The following is a 27,772-nucleotide window of genomic DNA, read 5'->3' as shown; positions in this document are numbered from 1 at the left end:
CCAAGGGGCTGCACTCTCATTGGAACGAAATGACCAAGGCTGAGTTTAACCTGAGGGTCACCACAACAGCTTCATGGTAACCTCAGCCGGTGTGGGAATTGGACCCACTTTTACGTTCAAAATACACTTTATTCATTAAGTATATAGGCAATAACCTGGTGGTATTATTGCTGAACTGTTATCTAAGGACCCAGGTTCAAATCCTGTCACAGCAGATGGTGGAATTTGAATTCAATAAAAATCTGGAATTATGAATCTAACGATGACCATTAATCCATTGCCAATTGTTGGGAAAAACCCATTTGGTTCACTAATGTCCTTGAGGGAAGGAAACTGCCATCCTTACCTGGTCTGGCCTACATGTGATCCAGACCCACAGCAATGCGGTTGACTCTTATCTGCCCTCTGGCTAATTAGAGATGGACAATAAATGCTACCTAGTCAGCAACACCCTCAATTCGTCAATGAATAAACAAAAAAAAGTCACAAATGCAGTGGGGTTGTCTACAGTAGATGATCAAGGAAACAAGCAAACATTGGAGTTTGACTCTATCCAAACAAAACCAAGGACATCTCTTACACATACAAAACTGTATTTACATATATTTGAGGCACTCGGAGTGTCTGATAATTCAACAGACCCCTACTTACCTTCAGCAGGAAGACCTCAGTCAGTGGTCTTTCCCCACTGTGCCTTGGTGGCAGCTGCCACAGGCTTTACTGCATCCCTCAGCACATTGTCCTGGAGCTTGGACTATGCCAGGCTGCAACACACAGTCAGGGTCAACACCTTGCTCTAGAAGACCAACAACTTCAGGCTGACCAGAGAGCGGCTTTCACTGAGTTTATAGTCCTCCAGGTGCAGTCGATGTTTGTCTAAGTGTGTGTCCCGGCCACCAGACCATAGAGCACGGACCCCTGTGTGACAGAGCTGCTTGGGTTGAACCTCAATACAAACCACTGCATCTTTCTCCAGCCTCCCTTTGCAAAAGCACATTCCAGCAGGAGATATGTGACAGTCTGAACCAAACCTCCCTACTCCACAATGAGGGCACAGATCAACTGGGTGTACAGGAAGGATCTGACAGATGGTGCCCTTCTCACCACCAGCCCAGCAACATCTTGGTACTTGTTGGAGAACTCAAATGACTTTGACAGTCTGCTCAGCGAACCACCCTCTCCTTCTCCTGCAGGGTCTCGAGGACGCTATGTGCTGACCACATCCAGCTGGCATTGAACCCATAGTGTTGGCACCACTCTGCATCTGCTAGCTCAGTTGGCTGGACCCCACGGAGGTCTCATTTTCCCGACCTCACCTGAGACGCGAGGTTAAACTGTCACCAGTCTCTAGTGAGAGAGGAGCCTCTGACACTTATGGGGACTTTAATTATAATTTTAGTATTGAGCATAAACAGTTCCTATTTTCGCTGTCAGTTCTTGCTCTGCCTTGCAATTTAGCAGGTTGTACCCATTTCAGAATTGGCGGATGTCATTTTAGGCTCTGTGCAAGTGAGAGCCAGTCCCAGGGAAACCCCTGCCTGAGAGACTGGATTCATTTGGCAATAACAACAGAAGTTCGGTACTGGTTTTATGTGCCTCCACAATAGCTTGGCGTTAGTAGCTTCTCATAGGCCACCGTCCCTTCCAGGACTAATGTATTTAAATAGATTTCCAAGCTCTCAACCAATCCATATGCAGCTTTCCCTCGAGAAAAGGCAGGCCTTTGAGATTGTGCTTTCTTTAATGAGCTACACAGACTAGTTTTTTTTCCATAGCCGCCCTTGAAGCAGGTTTGTCTATGTTTTGAAATGATTTAATATTTTGTTCATTAAGACATATTGAAGTACTTCAAGACGACTGAAAAGGCTACATTAAACTGTGTGCTTTTTAAACAGATTTATCGAGTGAACCATGGCAGCCAAAGGCGTGGTAAGTAGAAACTGTAATATATCTGTCAAGAAGGCAGCTTCGGTGTAATCCGAACAGTCTGCACTAATTTTTTTTTCTTGCTCTGAATACGCACAGTGACTTTTTTTTTCATCTGGAGAAAATGTGTAGGAGGTTAGGGAGTACGGATTAGTGGTGCTGGAAGAGCACAGCAGTTCAGGCAGCATCCGAGGAGTAGTAAAATCGACGTTTCGGGCAAAAGCCCTACAACACTCTCAGCAATGTTGTAATATCTCTATCACACGTTAATCTGTTTAGTTAAAAGGATACTCTTTTGTTTCCAAGTCAGCGTTTTTTTTTTTTGACAATTGACTCAGTGTAATGCCGATTCTAACAAAATGTTACTGGCTTCTAATCTTACAACAGAACACCTTCACTGAGATGTTGTGTTAATTTAATATCCTGTTAGCCTCCGATAAGGGAAAGTCAACAAGTCTCCAATCCTGGGTGTTGTAGCAAATAGGCAAGGTGTCTACTTTAAATGCAGTTGATTTTAAGCCTATAATTAGCAGTATACGCAAAAACTAGTTTCTACAATATTCTTTAGAGCTGGAAGTCTTTCCAATTTTTCTTTCAGATCTTTGTATGGTCTAAGCCACAATGTTGCTGAATAAGCAATATTATTACTCTAATTGATTTCGCATTTGGGTCTTAATGCGAATGTGCGAATAGCCTTGACTCTACAACTGGAGCAGCTAACCTTCACAGGTGGATGGGTTTGGGCCGTTATTGGGTTGAGGTGATTGGTAGGCTGGAAAGCTGTGCAAACAAGGTTATTAAACGAACTGAGTTGGCTCCAATTCTCCACTGTGGAATAAGAAAGTTGTAGTTATTGTCTCTGAGGGATTGGTTTGAACTAGTTGACAACCAGCTGTTCAATTAGGTAGCCAACTAATTGAGCTGGGGCTCATGTGGTTCTGTGGTAGTGTCCCTGCCTTTTGAGCCTGGGTGTCATAAACATCTGAGCAGGTTGTTTTTTTTTAGAAAATGTATCTCCAACTCAGTGAAGGGTTTTTGTGGTACTGTTTACCTCCAGTCTTGAAAGTCCAGGTTCAACTTTTACTGTCATAGCATGTCTGGATGTTTTGCTATTAAAATGATGACATCTAACCAACAGACTGAAGGACTGCTAATTTGCACTTGTTAATACTGTCACCAGTTCCAGCCTGACTTTATAAGTTCTCTCTACTTTAGAAGGATATTGTTGTGTAGTATTAATGTCCCTACCTCTGGATCAAAATGTCTAGGTTGAAGTTGCATTTCCCTGGGATGTTCTCCTGAAGTGGCCTTATTGTAATTACTCTTACCATAAGTTTCTGCTGCTGTAGTTTTTAAGTACTCCAAGCTTTCTGCAAACCTTATTCCTCTGCTTTGTAGGAAAGTCTGTTCTCAAACAATTACTTCCAAATGATACCTGATCATTACCTCAGTTTATGGAACTGAGTAGTTTGTAAACTGCTTCAGTGTTGTCTCTACAACTGTGTAGATGTGCCAGTTAATGCTGTAACGAGAGCTCCCTGACAGGACTTGAATTGTATGGAGGGCAAGACAAATGAACAAAAATATCCCTTAAATATATGGAATATCCTAAAGTGTATGAAAGGTGCCCTTTTCATACTTTAGAGACTGGGTGCTTTCAGCAAAGCCAGCATTTGTAGCCCATCCTAACTGGTATTTGAAGTGATTAGCAACATGTCTGTGTATTTGCAGTCTCTGTAGATATTTTAGACTGGCTGAGGATTTTCCACCAGTCTTGACAGTGATATGTCTTCAAGTTAGATGTGGGTTCTTGTGGCAGTGTTTCTGCCTCTGGGACAGGAGACCTGTCTCTCCTGCTTCAGAGCTGAGTGTTAAGGCATCACCGTTCATTTAATCACAATGTGCCGACCACTCCTTCCCCTCCCCAATGTTGTTGAGGTGAGGAATTTAATGCCATTGGCTGAGGAGGTGGTCCCACTCTCTCTCTCCATGTTGTTGTCTGGACCATGTTACATAGTTTGCTTGGCAGTACAACCCTCCCTTTGACTGGCCTCTGTTCAGGATTTTTATGGTATCAGGTACCCATTCAGCACTCCAATCACATTGCCATTGTGTAGTTCTGATGGAGGGAAGGTTAGATGGAAAAGTTGGAAGAAGATAAATTTAAACTGAACTGCAGATGCTGTAAATAAGAAAACAAAATTGCTGGAAAATCTCAGCAGATCTGGCAACATTAGTGGAGAGAAATCAGTTAGTATTCGGGTCTCATGACCTTCATTCCTTTTGGAAGAAGGTAGTGATGGGGAGGGATGCGAAACAGCAATGGAGAGATCTTAAATCAATGATGTGGACTCGTGTGCAGATGTAGTTTGTGTTGGAGCAATGTCTGAGTTGGATGACACAATGAGGACTAATTTCCCTGCAGGGTCAGGCAGGGATAACCTCTTTATGGCAATCCACAAAATCATGGGGTGCATAGTAAAAATGAATAGCCAAGGTGTTTTTGGTTTCTTCCCCTCCCCACCCAAAGACTATGGGAGCTCAAAACTAGAGGACCTAAGGTGAGTATGGACTGGAGAGGCAGTGTTTTCTTACAGGGTGGTGCATAAGTTGCCAGAGGTAATGGTGGGTGCCATTACAAATGGACACTTGGACAAGTACGTAGATAGGAAACTTTGAGGGATATGGGCCAAATTCCGATAAATGGGACTCCTTCAGTTAAGGAAACCTGCTCAGCCTGGATGAATTGAGCTGAAGGGTCTGTTGTCAGATTGTATGACTGGTTATGATCCAGATGTACCTCCAACCACAATGTAGTAACTAGTTAGACTTGGCATCTGTCCTGAGGGATGGTCTTGGTGACTCTGACCAAGACAGTACTTTTTTTTAAATTCAAGACATTTTGCTCATGCTGTTTTGTTCAAGCAACCTTCTCATAGTAACAAATGGGAAGGATACTAAACTATAGTGGTCACAACTTTGACAATCTAAAGTGTTTTAAGTTTTTTTTTGCGGGGGAATTATCATATAATGAGCATTATAACTGTTTGCTGCTTGGAATTAAAGAAACTGGCCTAATCTTGCTGCTGAAATTAAGGTTGGCACAAACTTTTTTCAAAGAAAAAGCATTCAACTGGAATTGCTTTATTTTTTTCGTGTTGAACCATCCCTGATTAGCTAAGTTTTTTTTTCCCCCTGTGGTGTTGGAGTGGGTGTCTTGTGATTCATGGTATGGGTTGTAGCTGCATCACAAGGCTCTGAATCAGGGGGGAGTTGGAACTGCCGAGGATGGGTGTGGCATGGAGTCTGAAGTCGTGATTCTTGATCCGACGGCAAATTGTCTTGCCTGAGTCTGACAAATCATAATGGCGATTGTCACTTCAGTCAGACGCAGGGATTTCTCACCGCTGATCTGTCAGCGTTTTAACACTTTCTCTTCCCCCGCCCCCTGCGGTTTAATCCCTGTAAAGTCAGTGAGATTCTGTTCGGACGTCGCTTATTTCTGATCTCTGCACTGAACCCCACCCACTACTGTGACCCTGTCTGCCTTTACAATGAAGAAATGAACCACGATGAGTCTGTAGCCCCTCTCCGAGACCCTTTGTGTTTACACAGCGCTCACATGCAGTAACTTCATAGTAGCTATAAAAGCTATATATCTCCTCTGCTTGGAAAGTACTAATCTCAAACCACTCTACACATTTCACCCTTTTTTTTTCCCCATGGATAATCGGGTGGTAAATTCATGTTCACTTTAGTATCTTAAACTAAATTCCTAGATTGGCCTTTAGACCTAATTCTGTTAAAGTATAACAGCCCCAAGATCTGACCACGGGGTAGTGCTGGCCTAAGACTTGCTAATAACATCTGGCTGCAAGAGTTAATTTTAGCGACCAATGTTTTGCACACAGTCCGTAGGCAAAATTCTAATTTGCTCAGGTAAATCTATGCAAACACCAGCCATGTAAGGAAGTGACGTATTCAATTTTTCCTAAACTGGTACTCGGTGCTGTGTAAATGTGTTAATCCAGGACAGAAGCAAGGAAATACTAGTAGTGCACTCAGAATAGGATGCAATCCAGTTCTAATCGTGTGTGGGTGGGTGGGGGGGGGGCGTGCTCTTCATTGCTGTAGAGAATGAGCAAATGATTGTGGGGGATGGAAGGCAGTGTCACGTGGAAAGCTTCCAGAAATCTTTTCTTTCCTTCCCCCACCACCACCCCTTGAGGAAATGATTGATTATTAAAAAAAGTTACTGATTTTTGGTGAAGGGGTCTGAGTCAAAGGATGACTAAAAATAACTGCAAAACTAATTATTTTGAATTTGTTTGGATGTCCAATCTGTGTAGTGAAAACTGGTTCCAATTTTTTTTCACTCAACTGTTTAGATTTGTTGTGGCACTTTTGGTACATCTCTGAATTTGAACCTGGACCTTTTTTGGTTCCTGCCACAGAAGTGTGATATGATCATTCTTTGTCAGAAGAGAGCTTGCAGGCTGAGCCTAAAATGATATTTTTGCAAGGGAAAGGCTGGCTTGGCAAAGGAACTGGCTGCATTGCATTTGTCAAGAATGTAAGTCCCAGACACCTTCCAGATGAAAGTGGTTTCTATACTTCGTCTAGTTACTGTGTTTGCTGCTCCAATTTCTAACTTTTTTTCTACCTTGGGGAGAAGAGCAGTTGGTGTGTTGTGTAAAAGAGCTTCTGGTTGCCTGCCACTTTGACATGCTTCTTAGCTAACATTTCTGTCTTAAGCCAACTACAGTACAAGCTGCAAGAACAGTGCCTGCTTGGTCTCATGGAGATCAATAACCTTCAGGACTCTAACAATTTCAGAACATGCCCCTACACTTTCATGTCTGCTACTCAGCCCCCATATCCCAGGTCCTGCCATGTAATGGGTTGCTTTCAGTTCAGACAAACCATTTTTAACAATACTGCCCCTATTATCACCCTTTGAGTCCTGGCTTAGTATCAACAGCAATCACTTTGCTTATTTTTCTCCCTGGGTTCTCTCTCCATCTGTAAGGGCTCAGTGGTTAGCATTGCTGCCTCTCGCTACCAGGGTTCCATTATAGCCCCAGGTGACTGTGGAGTTTCCCCATGGCAGTGTGGGCTTCCTCCCACAGTCCAAAGGTGTGCCAACCCACCTAACTTGCAATGTTAAGTTGCCAACATGTTCAGGGATGTGCAAGCTAGGTGGATTAGCCACCTGAAATGCAGGATTATAGTAACAGGGTAGAGGGCTGAGTCTGCATGGGATGCTGTTTAGAGATGTGGTGTGGATCTGCTGGGCTGAATGGCCTGTTCCCATATTTCAGATTTTTTTCAAAAAAAAATTCCAGTCACTGAGGTGTACCTAATTGTGCTGATTCTTCAGTGTGGTGCTCTATCTATGGCTGCATGGACATAGGAATTCAAGGTGATTCACCACTATTGCATTTTTTTGTCAAAAGCAATAAATACTAACCTTTAAAATTGTTTTTTCATGGAGGCTGTCGTTGTTAGGTGTAATTGGTTTCCCTAACTTTAGATGCTGTCCTGCAGTGCAACAGGTCTATCACAAACCCTGACCTATCTGTGTCCATGCAATCATTAACATTACTAATGTTTTCACTCCTCCAAACAGGTGCTAGGTCTGCCATGACCCTTCCTGAAATGAGTGCCTTGACAAATAAGGTGTTTAATGAGCCTCCTACTATGGTGCCATCACTGAAGTGTTGATTGAGCCCCCAAGCTCCCCCACCCATCATGGTTTAATCCACTTTGTGAAATGCATATAGAATTACAAAGCCCTATGGGATGTTAAATGATTTTTTTCTCTTTCTAGGGAAGGACCAGTGGTACAGTCTGTGACTATCCAGATTTTGATGCCAGCCAAGATGCTGAGGTGCTTCACAAGGCTATGAAAGGATTTGGTAAAGAGATTGTGCTCCTATCTATCCTCTATGGCATCCCCTCTTTGTTTACTTCATCTTTCCCTCAGTTAGCATGACCTCCTACACTTGTATTGGTTAACTTCCCCAATATAAACACCCATGTCTGCAGTCCCACTAGAATTGCCATTACTTCAATCATCTTAGTTCATTTGGGGTTTTATTGTTGTGTTGCTGGCTTTGAGCAGTCCCACAAATGGAAGCGTTTTGTCAGTGTATTTTATCCAGCCCTTTCATGATTCTTGTCAGTAGTCTTTTTTTTTCCTTCATTTGAGGTATTCACCCTTGGGTACCATTCTGGAATCTATTAAGTAAGCATCCTAAATGTGAGCAAGCCATCAAATGTTTGCTGGGATAGTGGGTGGGGGTAGATGCTGGCTGGAAGCTAAAAACCAATCTGAATTGTTTTTATTCAACTTCCCAAGTCTAAAATGACTAAACAGTAACCTCTTGCTATTGCCTTGTCTGGTTCAGTAATTTGTCTAGGCTTGTGGATTAAAACCTCAATGGTCCCTCCATGTAGGGTTTGGCACATTGTTCAACCATTGGCAATTACATTGTCAAGAGCTAATCTATGAATAATTTATTGCATCTCCAAATATTTTTAGTTTAAAATTGGGAAAAGTCTGTTTTGGATCTGATGTTTGTCGTTAAATTATATTCCCATCTTTAACTCCTCCCTTCAAGGGTACAACTGCACTCTGCTTAAGTAAAGCACTGAATTCGTGCATTAATATGTAATGATGCAAAATAACTTGTTCCTGTGGAATTGACTAATTCTGCAGTTGCTGTGGTGTGATGAAGAGCATCTCTAACAAATGTCACAGTACCACCACCCCTCCCACACTTTGTGCTCTAATCATTTGCTTGTCTCCTCCTCCTGGTATGGAATCTTCTGCTAATACTCTTGCTCAAGAATAATTGCATAACATTAGTGCTTTCACAGGGTATGCACAGATTCTTGGCATATTTCCAACATGTGGCATATTTCCATCCTATCAGGCCTGCTGTTCTAGCACACTTCCCCCTGTCAGTCCTTTCTTGATATTTTAACTTGAGGGGGGGAAAACCAAACAAGTGTTCCAATTAGTAACCTGTTACTAATCCAAGGGGCTGATTTGGTCCCTAAAGATTGAGTAAATTTATTTGTTTTTTTTTTTTCCAGAACACTACTGATTTTTCTCTGCAAGTAATTCGTTGTAATTTCAAAGAGCCCTTATCTTGTTCCAATGATTCTGGGGTGAAACCTTTTGTTAATAGTGTCTTCTGACTGAAATGTGTTTAGATGGTTTTCAGTTAAATGTTCCTAATTTAACACTCTGGTTTCTTTTTTTACTTGAGGTCCTGAATGCATTGGCGATGCCTCATGTGGAATTGGCTAAGCCAGCACTTATGGCTATAGAAAATGGTCTGCTGTCTAGTTGCCTTTGGCAGCAACAAAGGCAAAATATTCCAAATGCTGGAGACACTCTGCAGGTCTGGCAGCATCTGTAGAGAATTAAAGTTTAAGTCCCATTATCATTCTTTAAACAGCCTACCAGGTTCTATAACCCTCTGCTTCTGTCTAATATGTTGCCAGACAGGCTGAGTTTCCCCCACCATTTTTTTTAAATGGAACAAACCGTGTTAAACAGGGTATGAATGTGGAAATCCAGCATGCAGGTGATCTAGGTGTTAGTGCAAGAGTCAAAGCTAGTGTGGAGGTGCAACATCTCCTCAAGATGGCAGGTGGGATGCTATTTCTGTGAGGAACTTAAAATGTTGGCCTCAGCTCTAGAGGGTGAGACTACATTTCAAAACTGTATGCAGTTTTGACTTTATCTAAGCCAAGATATCAACTCATTTGGAGACATGGAATGAGTAAATTTGTATAAGTTGGCCATCCATGTGGGGTGTTGGTTTGAGAGGGATGCCTTTCAGAGGGTTGGTGTAGACTTGATGGGCTAAATGTCTGCTTCCACACTGGAAGGATTCTGATCTGTGACAGGCCAAGTTTGCTTTCACTGGAGTTTGATGAGTGACTAGATTTAAAGTGCTTAAGACCATGAATGGTCATGACCAGATGGATGTGAAAAACCTTTATTTCCTCTTGGAAGGCCCTGTTGCAAAAGGTGACCTAAATAATTTCTCATCTGCCTTAAAACAAGGTTTACTTTGAAACTGACTCCAGGCAGTAGACAGACTTTCTTAAAAAAACTGAGCACAGGGCTAACTAGAGCTAAAATAGTTTTGGGAGTGCAATGGTGGAATAGACTTGAGGGGCCAAATGGCCTGTTTTGCTCCTAATGTTCTTAGATCACTACAGCCCTTAGTGTGGGGAGACCATGCTGCTGAATGTCATGTCAAGGTCTTTGACCCAGTGAAGGAATGGCAGTTTCACTATCGGTATTCCTCTAGAGTAAGCATGTGGCTTGGAGGTTGGTGGTGTTCTTGGGTATTTTACTACCCTTGTCCTTCTGGATGGTGTTGGAAGGTCTTGTCTAAGAGCCTTGATGAATTTCTGCAATGCATCTTGTAGATATTGCTGCTACTGAGCAGTAGTTTACACTGTTGGAGGGAGACCCTATTGAAGGCAATGGATGTGGTGCCAATCATGTGGACTGCTTTCTTAAGAGTTGAGCTGATTGAGTGGTGTTGGAGCTGCACTAAGCCAGCAAGTAGGAAGTGTTCCATCACTCCTGCCTTCCAGGTGGTGGGCTGGGATATGGGCAGTGAGACTGAGTTGCTAACCTCTGACCCTGTTCTTGTATCTGCGGTCATTATGGCTCATCCAGTTCCTAGTTAATGGAAATCCCTAGCGGTCATTCAAGCCATAGTAGTTGCTTGAGTCTAGGACAGTACCCTGAGGAACTCTTGCAGTATATGTAGCCTGAAATGATTGACCAACAGCTGTTTGCCCACTTATCCAGCTGTTGTTCTGATCTCAAAGGGTCTGATTGCAAAATCCCATTGAGATTTAGCTTATCCACTTAATTTCTTGGTTGGAATGTGTTTTTTTCCCCTCTGTGTAATACACTTGCAAATAAAGACTGGCTTTATTTTACAGGAACTGATGAGGATGTCATATTGGATATACTGGCTCAGCGAAGTAACAATCAAAGGCAGCAGATCACTTGTGCCTATAAAACTATAGTTGGAAAAGTAAGTCATAGCTAATTGTACTGATTATCTGTTTGCTGATTCCACTAATGGAATTTGCAAACGTGTGCATTGGGGGTGGGGGCAAGTACTTGTCATCAAGTTTGGCCTCCTGTGTCATCTACCTTTGACTTTCTGGACTGATCAGGTTCCACACTCCCTCCCTCTTCATTCTCTCCCACCCCCCCATCATCCCATTTGTGGGTATTGTCACACAGTAGGATTGTGCTAAACTCTGGTGCCCCGAAGTCAAAAGGAGTTGCACTTGCCTTATTTGTACACTCCCAATTGTCACGTCTGGTTAGCAATGTTCAGCCTGGAGATGACTACTCTCCAGAGCTGTCTCCTTTCTTCAACCTTTCATTGCTCATCAAAAACTCAACCCATACATTAAATAAAGTCCTGATCACTCATTTCTGCTGTACAATGACCTATCCTGTCATCTTAGTGCCTCACTTCCTAAAATCTTGTCTTTGTTCAGATTCCTTTGATATCACTCCTCATCCCTAACCTTATTAGCCTTATCTATTAACTGAGGGGAAAATAAACCAAAGAACTGGAAATCTGCAACAGAAATTTCTGGAGAAACGCAGCAGGTCTGGCAGCATCTTGGGAGAGAAGCAGAGTTAATGTTTCTGATTCCAAACAGATCTGAAGGGTTACTGCAATGTTTGTGCTCTCTAGATGCTGCCAGACTAGCTGAGTTTCTCCAGCAATTTGAGCTTTTTCTTAACTCTAGACTCTCTCTAGAAAGGTCAGTGTTTAATACCCATCATTCTGAGCTGAGAGCAATGCTTGCCTCTAGCAAAGGATATGGTCACTCTTTCTTCTATGAAGTGTAGTGAATTTCCCAAGTTATTGGCATTTATCGGATGTGGCAGATTAGTCTGGTGTACTGCCTTTTAAATCTGCCGTGTCACTAGTGCAATCAAATTGTAACTTTGTGCTCAAATACTCCAATTTGTCTGTTTGAAGCTAGGGAAATGAATGGGTGGGCAGGCATTCATCAGCGTGATCCCCTCGCCTGATTTACCTGTTTGACATGATGCTCGTGGTCAGTGTGGATAATTAATGACTTTCATAAAGCCAGTGGCTTCCTGGATCTTAGTATTGCAAGAGGTAGCTTTCTCAATGGCTGCCACAGTCACAGACCAAAGCAGTGACCTGGCTCTTGTTAAACTTTCCACCATTCTCTTTGGATGTTAAGGAAATCTCGTGAAAGGTGATGAAAGTCTAGCATTGTCCACCCTTGGTGTGTGCTTCTGCAAACCTGACTGATTCATCAAGCTAAAGTCCAGCCTTTATCTAGTTAAGTGTATCAGTGCCAATGTTCAGGCCATCCAAGGCTTGGATATCCTATTTCATGAGTACAATAGTGGAAATTCCAGTTATTTGAAATTTAATAGTTGCACTGTAAATAAGCCACACCATATCTTCAAAAGAAAGTTAGGGCAGTTATGTTATGTAATTGCTATGTCTTTAGACCCTTTTTTCAGAATTGCTGTTCATAACTTTGCAGCTCTGAATTCACGTTGCTAATCTATTGTTGCCACAGGACTTGATTGACGATTTGAAATCTGAGCTCTCTGGGAAGTTTGAATCCCTGATTGTTGCCCTCCTCCTTCCTCCAGAACGCTACGATGCCAAGGAATTGCATGATGCTCTTAAGGTAACTATGATCCCACTTGACCTGTGAAGGAAAGATTGACCAACTTGTTCCTGTGGTCAGTAGATGCTATATTTCAGAATTGACGATCTGCAGGCTTGTCTTGTACTTGCAACATGACTTGGTTCACTTCCTGCTCCGGCTGTCTGTCTCCCCTTTTTTTTGATCTCCTTACCTTTCCTTGATCTTGCCTTTTCTGTTACACTATGCAGGCTTTTAGAACCTAAGTTGGCATTCCCCTAACCACAGCTTCCTGGCTCCTTTCCCTCCTGCATTTTAACTTCATGTCCTGCGCTCTGGATAGTGGTCTTTCAGTTGGCCTTTCCAGTTAGGGGTAGGTCTTGCTGTCTTTATTTCAAATGTTTGACATTGTTGTGCTTTCAGTCTTTAGTCTTTTTTTTCCATGTCAATATTTGTTTTATATGGGCATGCTGTAAAATGACTAGCTTGTTGATGGGCACCCAAGTTTTGCCAACACTTCAAGTTGGTGACAACTGTCCTGTGACCGAATGCTTCAGTGTAGTTTTCATGAAGCTAGGATTTGCTTTACAAAGTAATGTTTGTTTGGACAGAAACTTGCTCTCCTACAGCAGTAAATGTTTTGTCTTGCTGTACACCTAGGACTCTGTTTTAGTCCAGGCTATTGATAGGGTGTTAACTTTGTGTCAGACCTCCTTCCTTGACCAGAAACACTCCAGTTCAGCAGATGGCATAACAATACCCTCTTAATGAGAACTAGTGCCCTGGAAAATGAAAACTGGGACTTCCCCCTCTTTCAATTGATTTGACAGTCCAGTCTCTACCCATTTCTCCACATGAGAAGTTTGTTTTATTTTTAATAGGAGCCCCATTTTAGTAGGGGAGGGAGAAGGGTGTGAACATAGAGAACAGGCCCTTCAGCCCATGATGTTGTGCTGACCATTGATCCTAATGTACAAACTCTCAAAATTGTGACCATATGAATGTCCAGCAGTCTCTAAATATCCCCAATGACCTCTTTCCACCACTGCTGGCAATGAATTCCATGCTCTCAACTGTGTAAAGGACCCACCTCTGACATCCCCTCTATACTTTCCACCAAACAACAGCTTAAAACCATGACCCCTTGTTAACAATTTCTGCCCTAGGAGAAAATTTCTGGCTATCGACTCTATGCCTCTCATTATCTTGTACACCTCAATTAGGTCCCCTCTCTTCCTCATTTTTTTTCCAATGGAAAAATGTCTGAGCTCAGTCAACCTCTTCAGATAAGCCCTCCATTCCAGGCAGCATCCTGGTAAACCTCCTGTGAACCCTCTCCAAGCATCCACATCTTTCCTATAATAGGGCAACCAGAACTGGACACAGTATTCCAAGTGCGGTCTAACCAAAGTTTTATAGAGCTGCAACAAGATCTCCTGGCTCTTAAACTCAATTCCCCTGTTCATGAAAGCCAAAACACCATATGCTTTCTTAACAACCCTGTCCACCTGGCTGGCAATTTTAAGGCCTCTTTGTACCTGCACACCAAGATCCCACTGTTCCTCCACTCTGCCAAGAATCCTATCTTTAATCCTGTACTCAACTTTCAAATTCACATTTATCCAGGTTGAATTCCATCTGCCACCTCAGCCCATCTCTGCATCCTGTCAATGTCATGCTGCAGCCTACAACAGCCCTCTATACTGTCAACAACACCTCCAACCTTTGTGTCGTCTGCAAACTTGCTAACCCATCCTTCAATCTCTTCATTCAAGTCATTAATAAAAATTACAAAGAGTAGAGGCCCAAGAACAAAGCCCTGTGGAACACCATTGACTTCCAGGCAGAATGTTTTCCTTCACTACCACTCGCTGTCTTCTGTCGACCAGACAGCTAAATTTCCCTGTATCCCATTCCTCCTGACCTTCTGAATGAGCCTACCATGGGGAACCTTATCAAATGTCTTGATGAAGTCCAAATGCACCACATCCACTGCTCGACCCTCATCAGCTTGCCTAGTAACATCCTCCAAAAACTCAATAACATTTGAGGCATGACCTGCCCCTCACAAAGCCATGCTGACTGCCTTTAATCAAGCCATGCTCTTCCAGATGGTCATAAATCCTATCCCTCAGAATCCTTTCTAACACCTTGCAGATGACAGATGTGGGACTGACTGGTCTGTAATTGCCAGGGATTTCCCTAATTCCTTTCTTGAAGAGAGGAATTACACTTGCCTCCCTCCAGTCCTCAGGTACGACACCAGTGGAGAGCAAGGATGCAAAGATCTTTGCAAGTGGCAAAGCAATCACATTTCTCGCTTCCCAAAGCAGCAGAGGACAAATCTGGTCTGGCCCTGGTGACTTGCCTATTTTAATGTTTGAGGAGGCTGATGTATTGAAAAGTTTGACAATCTCTATCCGTTCCAGCATGCTGACCTGCTCCTCAATGGTTTCATTCACTACAAGGTCCTTTTTCTTTAGTAAAGGCAGAAACAACAAATCCATTTAGGGCTTCCCCTACCTCCTCAGACTCTATACACAAGTTCCCTATGCTATCCCTGATCAGCCCTACTCTTTCTTTGATCATTTTCTTATTCCTCAATGTAAAATGCATTTGAATTCTCCCTAATCCTTCCTGCCAAGCCTCTTTCGTGCTCTCTCCTCAGACCATTTTTGAGCTCCTTCCTCGCCTGCCTGTAATCCTCTAGAGCTGAGCAAGACTCTTGCTTCCTCCACCTTATGTAAACTGCCTTCTTTCTTTTGACATGAAGCTCCTCCGTTCTCGTCATCCAAGGTTCCTTTACCTTGCCCCTTCTTGCCTGTCTCAGGAACACATTTATGCATCACTCGCAACAACTGTTCCTTAAGCAGTCTCCACATGTCTATAGTGCCCTTTCCATGGACCAATTACTACCGGTCCATGCTTCCCAACACATGCCTCATAGTATCATAGTTCCTTTTTTCCCCAATTAAATATCCTCCCATTGTCTGCTTCTCTCCTTCTCCATAGCTATGGAGACAATTGTTGGGACAATTATGAGCATGCTTTAGATAAATAAAGAGCACAACTTTTAAGCTACCATAGTAATTGAGACCTGTCAGACTTGAGCAGATTTTGGATTGAGTTTATTGATATACATCCATCACTGGAAGACACTACACTGACTCCATTAGTGATTTTGAGCAGATACACTTTTTTTTTGAACAATAAAATACCAAAAATCAGCAGACATGCTATATTTCTCCAGTTGTCTAGCCCCCTTTTAATTAACCAGAGTATTGTGGTGATTTAATCTTAATTGTTGTACTGAATGTTAAATTGTGCAGCATGTTTTTAGCACTGCTAACATCAATTACTAAAGTTAACTTATTTTATTGTCCTGTGTATTTTGTAACATGAAGTGTTGTCTGATTCATGTTTGTTCAAATGTTTCCGATTTGATACTTTTATAGGGTGCTGGGACATCTGAGGATGTCTTGATTGAAATCTTAGCATCTCGCAACAATGCACAAATCAAACAGATTGTCCAAGTTTATAAAAAAGGTACACCAATATTTGACTAAAGCAATTGCTATTTCTAGCTCTATTGAAGCAACCTCTCCAATTGTTCTTCAGGCTAGTTTTCCTTAGTGAGGGAAAAATAGTCCAATATGGTTATTCAAAATGATTTTTTTTCCCCCAATGTTATGAAGGGTTTCCGTGTTCAGAATGAACTCCAGTACCCCATGTCTAAGCTACTTCTGTCATGGAGTAGTTGTGTTGACCTCAGTCAGAAGCCATGGGGCACTGCAATTGGGGGAAATCACCAGCCATCCTATTCCTGATTCCTTCCTTCCTCTGACCCCCCCCCCCTGCCCCCCCCCCCCCACCCTTCCTGTTGGAAACCTTGTTTGGATTTTTCCCTTTGTGTATACTTGGTAAATATGAAAGTGGTTAAAATGCCAGCTATTTCTGCCTCCCAACTATGAATTGGGTTTGTAAATGACCCTTCCTGACCAAGATTTGAATTGGTCCAGTCATATGGAGTACATGGCTAAAATTACAATTTCAGAAACCCCATACTCAAACTTGTTAAAATCCTGTTCCTAGCTCCCTGGAATTTGAGCAGAAAGTGTCCCTTCACTGTCTTAGCTGGTGGGTGGAGCTTTTTGATTCACTCGTCATGGGCATCACTGGCTGGACAGCCATTATTGCCCATCCCCAGCTGCCCTTGAATGGAGTGCCTTTGATCATTTCAATGGGCAATTGAGTCAATGAAGTCAATGACAATGGGTCTGGAGTCAAGTGGGTCAGAGCAGGTGAGGATGGCAGATTTCCTTGCCTAATAAACATCAGTGAGACAGATGGGTTTTCCTAATAGTTTCACTATTATTGTTAGGTTTTCTTAATTCCAGATTTTTAAAAAAATTGAATTCAAATTTCACCATCTGGTGTGGCAGGATTTGAACCCCCAGAATAGCAGCTGGATTTCTGGATTAATAGCCATGGGGAAATACCACTAGGCCATCTCCCCTAAAGGATTGCATGTGGTCAATCTCTAGCTTAATCAAACACCTATTTAAAGGCTAGACTCTGAAGAGCAAGTCAAACCCAAACTCTAGAACAACTTGCTAAAGTTGCTTGATCTGGCCTACATGACTGACTAGTGCAGGGCATTGAAGGGTTCAGTGAAAACACACTGCTGAGAAAGCAGGAAATGCTACTTTACCAACTGACTCCTTTATTGGAAAGGACTAATATTATATCAACTGATGGTAATACTTGGAAAGTCCAATTTCCAGCTAAAAGCTGGCTTGCAACATGGTGACAAATTGCAAACTATTTTACAAGGCCAGAGTTTCCTTTTTAACAAAATCTCCTACATAAGAGCTGGAAACAAATCTCAAGTTATCTAAACATAAAATCTGCATCTTAAAGTGCAGCATATCAAGTTTCAACCGGTTTCCCACTTATCTGCTATCTGGGCTCCAATTTGGAGAAATGTTAGCCTTCTAGCAAATAATTCAATTTTAATTGGCTTTTTAAATTGCAGAGCCTAATAGGAATACACTTAACCTGAGTGTTCAACTTCAGCTTTTTAAAAACAAACATTTCTTCTAGTTTTGAAACTTCCATGATACTTTTTCCATTTTTTCCCCAACTATGGTGACACTTATTTTCACTCTGGTTCTTGGCCTCCTGAGAGGCAAATTTTCCTCTAATCCCAGTTAGATCTTGATTATCCTATAAATGTTCAATCTCTGGGTTTCCTCAGCAAAAATTGCTTTTTAGCTTGAACTGAAAATAAGCCAGTGGCATTAAATGTGTACACTACCTGTTTTATTAACACTTAAACAGCTTTTGTCCAGTAGTTTGCAGTCACCTGACCTTTTTTGGAACAGTAACCTAACCTATAAACTACCTTTTTTAGGTGTTTAACTGTCTACCAACAGTGCCATGCAACTATTCTGAAGTCCAAACACAAGTGTTAATGTAATAATTAGGTTTTTGTCATTGTTGTTTTGGTCATATTACAAGACCAGGATACTTTAGATCAATGGATAGTCATAGTCAGATGTACTATGAAACAGACCCTTTGGTCTAACCTGTCCATGCTGATCAGATATCCTAATCTGGTCCCACTTGGCCCATGTCCCCCTAAACCCTTTCTATTCATATACCCATCCAGATGCCTTTCTTAAAATGTTGTAATTGTACCAGCCTCCACCACTTCCTCTCGCAGTTCATTCCATACATGCACCACCCTCTGCAAAGGTTGCCTCTTAGGTCCCTTTTTATATTTTTTCCCTCTCCCCTAATCTATACCTTCTAGTTCTGGACTCTCCCACCCCAGGAATTTGTATTACAGCTGCTAGCATTTGAAGATTTGCAACAATGGAGAGACTTATTAATTTCCCCCCCTCCCTAATTGACCAGGCCATGTTGCGCCACTTAATACATACCCTCAACACACACTCACTGACTTTTTTTGTCATTTTTTTGCTCCTGTGCTGCTGGGGTAGTTTGGTGGGGTACTTTTTTTGCTTTCAGTCTCCAGGTCGATTTCTCTAAATTCCGAATCTATCTGTCCCTAAGTACTTTCCACAATCTGGTTAAACTTCAGTATTACTGCAGCTTCAATGTTTCTGGGTTTTTCCACTTGTAGCCCACCCAGATATTAATTCCGCATCAGGTACAAAGTGAGTTTGGAATTCTGCTGAACTTGCCATTAACTGCATAGTTGCAGGAGGGGACCAAAATAAACTTTTTTTGTTTGGTTTTTAACAAACCAAAACAAACTCTTGGAAAAGCTTAGTAGGTCTGGCAGCATCTGGAGAGAGATTTAGATAACTTGAGTGACCCTTTCTCAGTACATGGGCTAGGAGTTGAGCCTCACCATTCCCAGAGATGTGTTCGGAGGAAAGATCCTTTGAACTGAAACATTGATATCTCTCCTCAGATGCTGCCAGACCTGTTGAGCTCTTCCAGCTATTTCTGATTTACAGAATCTGCAGTGATTTTTTTTTAGTTCTCCATTTTCTTTTGTTCCACTGATTCTCAACGATCATTTTTTAAGAATGATAGTACCAATGATACTGAAGTATCTGCTGTTAGTGTATTTTGTCATTTCTAGTATAAATCCAGCAATCCTTGGATAAACACTCAAACTTTCTAGCCTCCCTCTCTCGACTAGTGGGTTCCTATTTACTTGTAGAACTTGTCAGCTGATGGTTCTATTTATCTCATGCATTTGGGTGCCAGTGGCCATGGTAAATGGTGACTTTATTGAAATTCTGTAATGAGTATCTTTATCAGAGTGCGTTCCTCCACTTCTGCAATTTATTTTTACTGTTCACCACTTGGCTCTTTATCAGCTTCTCTTGGTTTTTTTCTTTCTAGATTTTGAATCTGATTTGGAAGAGGATATCTGCTCCGATACATCCAGTTACTTCCAACGTGTTCTGGTCTCTTTAGTTCAGGTAACTATTATCTCTATCCATCACTTTTTTAAACTAGGCATTTTTCACAAATTTCAAGATGGCATGGGAAAAATCTTTATTTGCTAGAACTTCCTGTTGGACAAGTTTCATATTTGTAGAACATTGAGAATTGTTGATAGAGTTTAACCTACCTACTTTATTCTCTATAGCAACCTGGTTACTAATATCAGGCAGTGAACATAACCTTTGTATTGCTATTAAACAACTTGCTACAGCCATTTTTGGGGCCAGCAATCACCTCTCTCTGCTTAAATGTTAAGGTACATAATAAATATATAGGGAATTCCAGCAGCAGTGGTGAGCAAATTTCCTTCAGATAGAAGGACAACAGGAGCAAGGTGTCAAAGTTGAGCTCCACTATTCAGAAATGCCAATGTCCTCTGACCCAGGATAAAAGCAAGGCTTCCTTAAGCTTTTTTTAACAACACACTTGTGATACATGTTCTTTGTACTTTGTGTGAGATGCCTCTGCTCCTAGGAAAGACTAGGACCCAAAGACAGCCTCAGTCCTAAAGAGTCTCTCCATGCTGAGATGAATTCCTTCAACCAGAGGATTTTCCCTCTGGAACTCACTGCTGCAGAGGTCTGTGGAGGCCAAGTCAGTGTATTGAAGATGGTTTTTTCCATTTTATTATGGAAAATTGGGTTATGGGGAGAAGGCAGGAGTGGGTTGACAAACATTAAGCCTGTTTTACCATTCAATCATGGCCAATGGTCTAGTTCTACTCCATTCAGCCCATATGTCTATGAACTTGTGGAAGACCAACATTTTGGACAATATTCTCAGACTACCACAATTGTTTGATTCTTTGCCTCCTAATCTGTAACTTGCTAGTTACTTTGCTTCTCAGTTTTTTTTTTTGCTCTCTTTGGATTTTACTTTTTTTTCAATATCAATGAAGTTTGTGTCTACTTTTCCACAGAAGTGGAGAGAGCAGCCTTGAGAGCTTGTAGCAAGCTTCTGAAAAGTCTTCTGTTTCACTCCCCTCAGTCAGTATTAAACTGCAGCCTGACCATGGCTATATACGCTAGTGTGGCCTGCACCTGTAAGAAATTGCTGCTTACATGACTTCTATGGAGGACATCGTTTCAATTTAGTTTGTTTCAACCTGCAAACAATCCTTACCACTTTTTTTCACTTAACCTTTTTTCAGCACATAATCCAAAAGATGTGGTCTCAAGGCTGTGTTCAAAACTCTGATCCAGCTTGGTTTCAAAGTTGGAACCAGTGACTGAACTCCATTGCTGTCAGCACCAAAAACCTAATGCTGCCATCTGGTGGCTAGATGTCATAGCAATGTTGGATAACTTTGAATGTCAGGAATGTTTCCTTTGCATATCACTAATGATCTGTCATTATCAAACAAATGATAGTGAACCCTCCAAGATCCTACAACTTGGTGTGACCATTTGAAATAAGTATACTTTAAAAGGTCTATGACCCAGATTATGTTCTAAGATTTAATTTATCTACCTGCTTCTTAAATTTTTTTCTAGCAGGTGTTCTGTAGTCTAGGTAGAACTTTGTTTGAGAGGAAGATCTGCCACTCTTCACTTGTCAATGAAGCCAGACTCCAGCTTTTTATTCAAATACTCTCACTCTCCAGTGTCTGGAGTGTGTTCCTTTTTTTACTTGTGATTGGCTCATGAATTAACTTTTTCATGAATTACCATGTTATCTAGGCTGAAGTGTTTTATGTCTCAGACCAATCACTTATTTGACCTAGGTGATCCTAAATTGAACAGTCTGCCTTCTGAGAAAGGAAGCAACTTCTTTGCAAACCCCTGTTTGCAGATTGTAATAGAAAATGAGTCCTACTTTAGATTAGGAATAGTTTCTATAGAATAAGATAGATACAACTGTACTAAGCAATGTAGCAGCAGCAAGTTAATCAATAGCAATGCTCCTAGAATCTCCAGTCTGCCACAAAAACAGTATTTCTGGCATTTCCCAATGCATGTTGTCTAAAAGGTTTTCGCTGTGTTTTCTCATGACTGCCAGTGATCAAGGGTCACTTTTTTTATTACTTTTTTAAAACCCTTAGGGTAACCGTGATGAAGGGGGTGCAGATGCTTCTCAAGCAGAAGATGATGCTAAGGTGAGATGTACATGTATTACAGAGGAGCAAACGTTATCACTTCATTAATACAACTTCTCATCTGCTTGCCTGTCTCCTTGGAAAGTCAAAGTAAGGAGGGAAATGATCTATTCTTTAATGTCTGGGTCTGTATGATGCTGCAGGTCTTTTGTATGCAAATCCCATCCACATATGAAAGATGGCACTGTTGGGTGGCACTGACTCTTTGCTAGACATTAAACAGATCTATCATCCACTCAGTGCTTTGGGACATCAAAATTGTATTCTGCCTCATTGCCTGGTGTATCTTTCTTGCAAACTCCCTTCTATTTCTGTCTAGCAAGGAGATCAAATGTAGATCAATGAGTTCAGGGAGTAACACAAAGTACATCTTCAAAATAGCCCAAGGTAAAGCCACACCTCCTTTCATGCAATAGACTAAGCCTACTGATTCCACACTTAGTAGATTGGGCCAGATTACTCCAATCAGTGGCATCCACTATGATTTTAAAAGCTGTCAGTCCTGCTACATGTGAAGGGTGATTCAACAACTTGTTGGAGAGTCCACAAATTTCTCTATTTGGGGGGGGGGAACACCCAGCACATCAGTGTAAAAGATGCTCCTACCTGTGAGGTCCTGAACATCACATGCCAACTCTGCAACTGGGGGTGCACTGCAAGGGGCAGGAGTAACCATCTCCAAGAGAATCTAACCATAGCCCCTTGTATTCCACAGTTGAACCCACTTGATGTGCACATGTGCCCACCACCATCATCCACACTTCATAATCAAACTCTTTGGTATCTCACTATTGCAGTAGTGTGTACCATCTACAAGATGGACTGCACAAATTCACCAAGCCTCTGACAGCACCTTGTAAATCTACAGCGACCGCTATCTGAATGGATGAGGGCAGCTGAGATGTAGCAATGTTTTTTTCTGGTTTTTGCTTCCTGAATCATAACTTGGAATGGTATTACTTCTGGGTTTTGACCTAGTGACTGTGAAGGAACACACTCCTTCCTAAGTGGTACTGACTGTGTGCCCATGCCCCAGTGGCTGTGGTTTGTTGGCCCCCTCCAGAGTAACTTTTTGCATGTGCAATAAATGTGGCCTAGCCTGCAATGTCCACATTCTGAATATAAACATTGTGAAAAGTATTGTTTGTATGTAGCTACACCATGTATGATTCTCCACTGAAATTCTGCCTCTTTCCAAATAAAGGCTCTCTATGAAGCTGGTGAAAATGCATGGGGCACAGATGAAGAAAAATTCATTGCTATTCTCTGTTCAAGGAGTGTTCCTCATTTATTAGCAGGTATTAATGAACAAACAATCTCATCAAACCTCTGAAAATATGAGGGTCAAGATGTAGGAGCAGTCAAGATTAGTTTGCAGCAATGCAATTACAAAATGTACACTAATTGCTGATGTCAATTGTCCTATGAGCAAGCATAATTGCCGCAATTGGTTTATAGCTAATAATGGCTGCTATTTAACATTCAGTCATAGCATTCATTTAAATTAATTTCCATTGTGATTTGACTACAGCAACTGGCAGAACCTGTTCTGAATGCTTTGCCATTAGCAGAAAGCTAATCTTTGTTATTTATACTCCTGTGTGCATGCAGTCTTTGACGAGTATCAGAAAGTGTATGACATTGACCTTGAAGATAGCATCGGCAGTGAATGTTCTGGCAGTCTGCAGCAAGTAATGTTGGCCATTGGTAAGGCATTTAAAGTGAAAACCTCAGAATTAAAGATTGGTCCATCTATTAATTAATCATAGCTGACTTTTATTTATAGCGCTCATTTGAAATGGAGTAGAAATGAATCTTTATGTGGGTGTAGAGCACAAAGCAGTGAGCAACAAAAGCCCACTTCACGAAACCCTGCCTTTGTGAAAGCTTACTGTTTAATACTCGTGGGTTTTTGCATTGTCTAAAATGACTTGAACTGGAGATCTTACTTGCCACTTAAATTCCTATCCACTCTAGCCACTATTTCCCACTGAATTTTGCTTAGTTAAGTCTTGTAACATTTGCCTTGAGAACATGACTAATGTGTACTTTCATAACAATTATGCAATAATTGTGCTATATAAATTTCTCTACCTTTTTTGACTCTTAAAGTATTCCTCTTCCAATGGAAGGAAAAATTCCAGCATACTAGAGCTTTGTTTGGATATTAACACTTCTAGTCTTGAAACCATTTTTTTTTACTTGTCCACCTCCCCCAGTTTGCTGAGCGCTCCTTTTTTGAGAAATGTTAACTGTTTTCTATTGCTTTCTGGCTTCTATATAAAAAAAATTCCCATCCTCCTGTGGGGCAAGTGGAGCTATATGTGATTCAGAATTGGAGGCTTTTTTTTGGGGTTGTGGGAGAAGGTGGGTCCTCCACATGCAAATACTTGTTTACAAAATCCCTTGTTAATGCTAATTTAAGTTCTGACATGAATATTTTCTTGTGATTTTTTAAATTTCATACTGTAGTCAATTTACAAATCAACTGACATGCATAATCCAGAGCTGAACCCATTTCACAGCCTAGGGACTGCCCATGTGAAGAGAGGAGATTGGCACTTCTTTCCAATCTGATCGATCAATGGAGTATGACTGCAAAGGCTTTAACTGATTTATTTTTTTAAAATATTGCAGACCTACAGAATTATTAAATAGTAACTTTTTAACCCAAGCTCTACTCTATAGCATTTTAGGCAGCTACAAATTGAAGGGTGCAAAGATCATCCAGTAGACTTGCTGCTATTAATTTGTACTAAATATACAGGACCTGTCTCCTCTGGATACCAGTGGTTTGCTTCTGTTGAAAAGACTTGACTTGTCTTAAACCAAACTGTCTATTGCACAATGAGTCTCAAACTTTAACTAGGAGACCATGATCCCTTCTGATGCAAATCAGGAATATTGAATGCTACTCACTAAACATATTTTCAGGTCTATTGTACAACAAAAATAGCTTGCAAATGACTATTTGATAGCAAGGCTGCAATAAATGTTTGCTATCTGTGTATTACAATTGACAATAGTTTGCCCCTTTTTTTGTTTTCAGTCAAATGTGTGAAGAATACCCCAGCCTATTTTGCAGAAAAGCTTTATAATGCAATGAAGGTAAGTGTGGCAGCATTTGCTTGTTGTCAAACTGATCAACATTTGCAACCTCCCCTGCACAAAGTTGTCTAAGTCTTTCTTTTGTTTTGTTCACCAACTCCCTTCCTTCCTCAGCTGTAACCTTGTTACCTTTTCTTAAAGCCATGATTTATTGGTTTTTTCAGTTTTGGCTCTGATCACTTTGTTGAAAATTTCTACTTGCTTTCCTTCACCCCCGACACCTTGCCTTTTAATGAAGCTTTTGCCAGTGTCTAAATGTCATCTTGGACACTAACCATCTCCAGCAAAGCCCTGAATCATCTTGATACCTGGGCCTCTGTTACTTATTCTTGGTGTTAACCTAAAGTCTAAGCACTCCGCCTTGAGGGTTGGAGATTTGCCAGCAGTGTGCTGCAATAGACTAGTTCTGGGGGGTGTCTGTTCAGAAATGGACACCAACACCCCTTTAGATGTCACTATAATTGGAGGGCCCAAGGTCATCTTTGGATTCTGGGCAAGGATGTGATTGTGTAACAAATTCTTTTATAAATTATCCTAGCCAGTCCAGAGTCCTCATGTCACACTGGTTATATACAGCGGGACAGTCTTTTACTGTTGGGCTCTATGTTTCTTCCGTTGTGATTTAATGGCTTGCCCTGATTAAAAATAGGGTGCTGGAACAGATGACAACACTCTAATGAGAATTATGGTGTCTCGATCTGAAGTTGACCTGGTGGAAATCAAAGCTATTTATAAAGCAAAATATGAGCAGACCCTTCATTCTTCAATTGAGGTAAGTTGTAAACATGATGCTACTGCCTCCTAGTGGTATTTTCCCTTTGGCTCAAGTACTATTTAACTTGACACTGTACAAGCAGTGTTTTTTTTTTGACAACTGCATTCCAAGCCAAACACCTCAATTTTTAAGGTTTTTCACTTCTGTAGTGTGGGACCTGAAAGTCTTCAATGTGCTAATTTTAGTTGAGCTTTTGGCACTAGTGGTCATGGGTGTATTTAATATTTTGTAATCAACCTGTTTTGTTATCCACTTCCCTTCTGGAGGAGGTGGTATTTCAGCAGTGTCCAAGCTGAGAGAGATTGTTGTGGTCCAGTCATGTTTCTTCCCCCACCCCAAAGGAGTCTCCATTACAAAACTACTCTCTTTGCCTTAAATTGGCTAATCTGGAACTGCATCCAGATTCATAATTTGGAGATGCTGGTTTGGACTGGGGTATACAAAGTTTAAAAATTACACACCAGGTTATAGTCAGACTTATTTGGAAGCACTAGCTTTCAGTGTTGCTCCTTCATCAGGACACTATTACCTGGTGAAGGAATAGTGCTTCCAAATAAACCTGTCTGATTATAACCTGGTGGTGTGATTTTTAACTTAATCCAGGTTCATGTTTGAGCAAATCTAAATTTGGACAGATGCATGAGTAGGTGGGGAGCAGAGGGATACCAATGCTGAGCAACCGGCGACCAGATTTGGATCGGCTCAGGCTTGGAGGGTCGAAGGGCCTGTTCATGGGCTGTAAACTTTTCCTTTGCCAGAGGAAGTGCTAGAGACTTGTATAATTACAACAAAGCCATCCGATGGGTACAGGAATAGGAAAGGTTAGGAGGGATGTGGGGCAAGTGCAGGCAAATGCTTTACCCATCGCAAAAGTTGGAAGAAAATGGAGGGGGGGGGAAGAATAGTGTGGGAGTTTGTGTGCTTACCTCTGGTTAATAACAATTGTTATTTCTACCCACAGGGAGATACAGGTGGGGACTATAGAGATACCCTCGTGAAACTGTGTGGTGGCAATGATTGATGGATAGATATTTTGACTTTTCTCTCCAGATCAGCAAATGGACCACAAGGCAAATGTTTCTAATTGTCTTTTTAATAGCTTAAAAAGCCAACAATCCTCTATATAGCTACAATAGTTGCAATGAATGGATTATGGCTCCACTATAATATTGAGGATGCAATTGTATACATTAAATGTAAGATTTGCTTTTTAAAGTCATTGCTCATGGAGTGTCTCCATCCACACTTACTTCCTGTAATTCCTGCCATCTAAATGAAGCCCACTCCATGAGTTGGAAAAGACAAATACTTTGGAATGATGAATGGAAAGATATCTTTTTTAATCCATCTAGTTTGTTTTTGCATTCCACTAAACAATGCAGACAGCAAATTAACAAGGTGTTCATTAGACTTGGCCATGACTAAACCCACCCATGTTGTTTTCTAATTAGTCTTTGGATAAACACTGTCATTTGCATGTTTAATCGAATCTTGTATCTCAAATATTATGTACACAAACCTAACTGTGGAAATCTTTTATCTCCATGCCAAGAAACTGAAGCTAAACCTTTTCAATGGTGGAGTTGTTTCTCTGTCCTATAGAATCATAAATGAAGAAATATAATTGCTGCATGTGAAAGGAGCCTCTAATTGTTATTTCAGAATAGGCTGGTTTTGTTTAAACCAGCACTAGATTGCATTTTTCTCTGCTAGCTGGTTTTTCCCCTCCACTGAAGGTGATGACATTAAACACTAATTCCTCTGGTCTTATTGGGTTCCTGTCCCAGCAGGTTTAAAATTACTTGCAGAATTTCATTCCTTGTACAAATCTGGTAGTGTACAAAATATTGCAATAAGTCTATATTGGACACTCTCTCAATGGCTGTTAACCCTGGTCAAAGTCACTGTCCTGTTCTGCATAATGCCATGGGGTTGTGAAGTTGACTGTGGGAGGTGCAAACTGTGGAAGTGTAAATGAAGTCATACATTTAGTGTATGCCCAAGAATGAATAACTGGCTGAGATCCACTTTTTTGCTGGTTCCATGTTTTCATTCTCCTATTATGCAATTAATGTTATTCATATCAAATGTCCAAAGTTGGTTATTCCTTAGCTTAGAATGTATACAACTCATACCTTGTGATGGTGCTCCTAGAGAAATAAAATTCATCTGGAAAATTA

The 27,772-nt window shown here is 41.3% G+C and overlaps 1 protein-coding gene across 2 annotated transcripts; it reads left to right on the top strand.

Annotated features, from left to right (window-relative positions):
- Positions 1–1,669: 1,669 nt before the first annotated feature.
- Positions 1,670–27,772, top strand: LOC140484618 (annexin A5-like). Of its 2 annotated transcripts, XM_072583136.1 has the most exons (13): positions 1,670–1,790; positions 1,896–1,929; positions 7,757–7,844; positions 10,909–11,003; positions 12,556–12,669; positions 16,083–16,173; positions 19,510–19,589; positions 21,656–21,709; positions 22,914–23,007; positions 23,321–23,416; positions 24,759–24,817; positions 25,467–25,589; positions 26,554–27,772. In XM_072583136.1, exons 2-13 carry the CDS (start codon positions 1,912–1,914, stop codon positions 26,611–26,613), a joined length of 972 nt encoding a protein of 323 aa, XP_072439237.1. In that variant the 5' UTR covers positions 1,670–1,790; positions 1,896–1,911; the 3' UTR covers positions 26,614–27,772. The 2 variants fall into 2 exon arrangements, with proteins under 2 accessions (XP_072439237.1, XP_072439238.1); XM_072583137.1 differs by having other exon boundaries at positions 1,756–1,929.

The sequence above is a fragment of the Chiloscyllium punctatum genome, chromosome 13, assembly GCF_047496795.1.
Source record: "Chiloscyllium punctatum isolate Juve2018m chromosome 13, sChiPun1.3, whole genome shotgun sequence".
Classification (NCBI taxonomy): domain Eukaryota; kingdom Metazoa; phylum Chordata; class Chondrichthyes; order Orectolobiformes; family Hemiscylliidae; genus Chiloscyllium; species Chiloscyllium punctatum.
This window is presented reverse-complemented; position numbering and strand designations above follow the sequence as displayed.

Excerpts from the sequence above, each read along its gene's own strand:
- LOC140484618 (XM_072583136.1), top strand. Across the intron at positions 12,670-16,082 it reads AATTGCATGATGCTCTTAAG|GGTGCTGGGACATCTGAGGA; the intron begins GTAACTATGATC and ends ATACTTTTATAG. Across the intron at positions 23,417-24,758 it reads GCAAGTAATGTTGGCCATTG|TCAAATGTGTGAAGAATACC; the intron begins GTAAGGCATTTA and ends TTTTGTTTTCAG.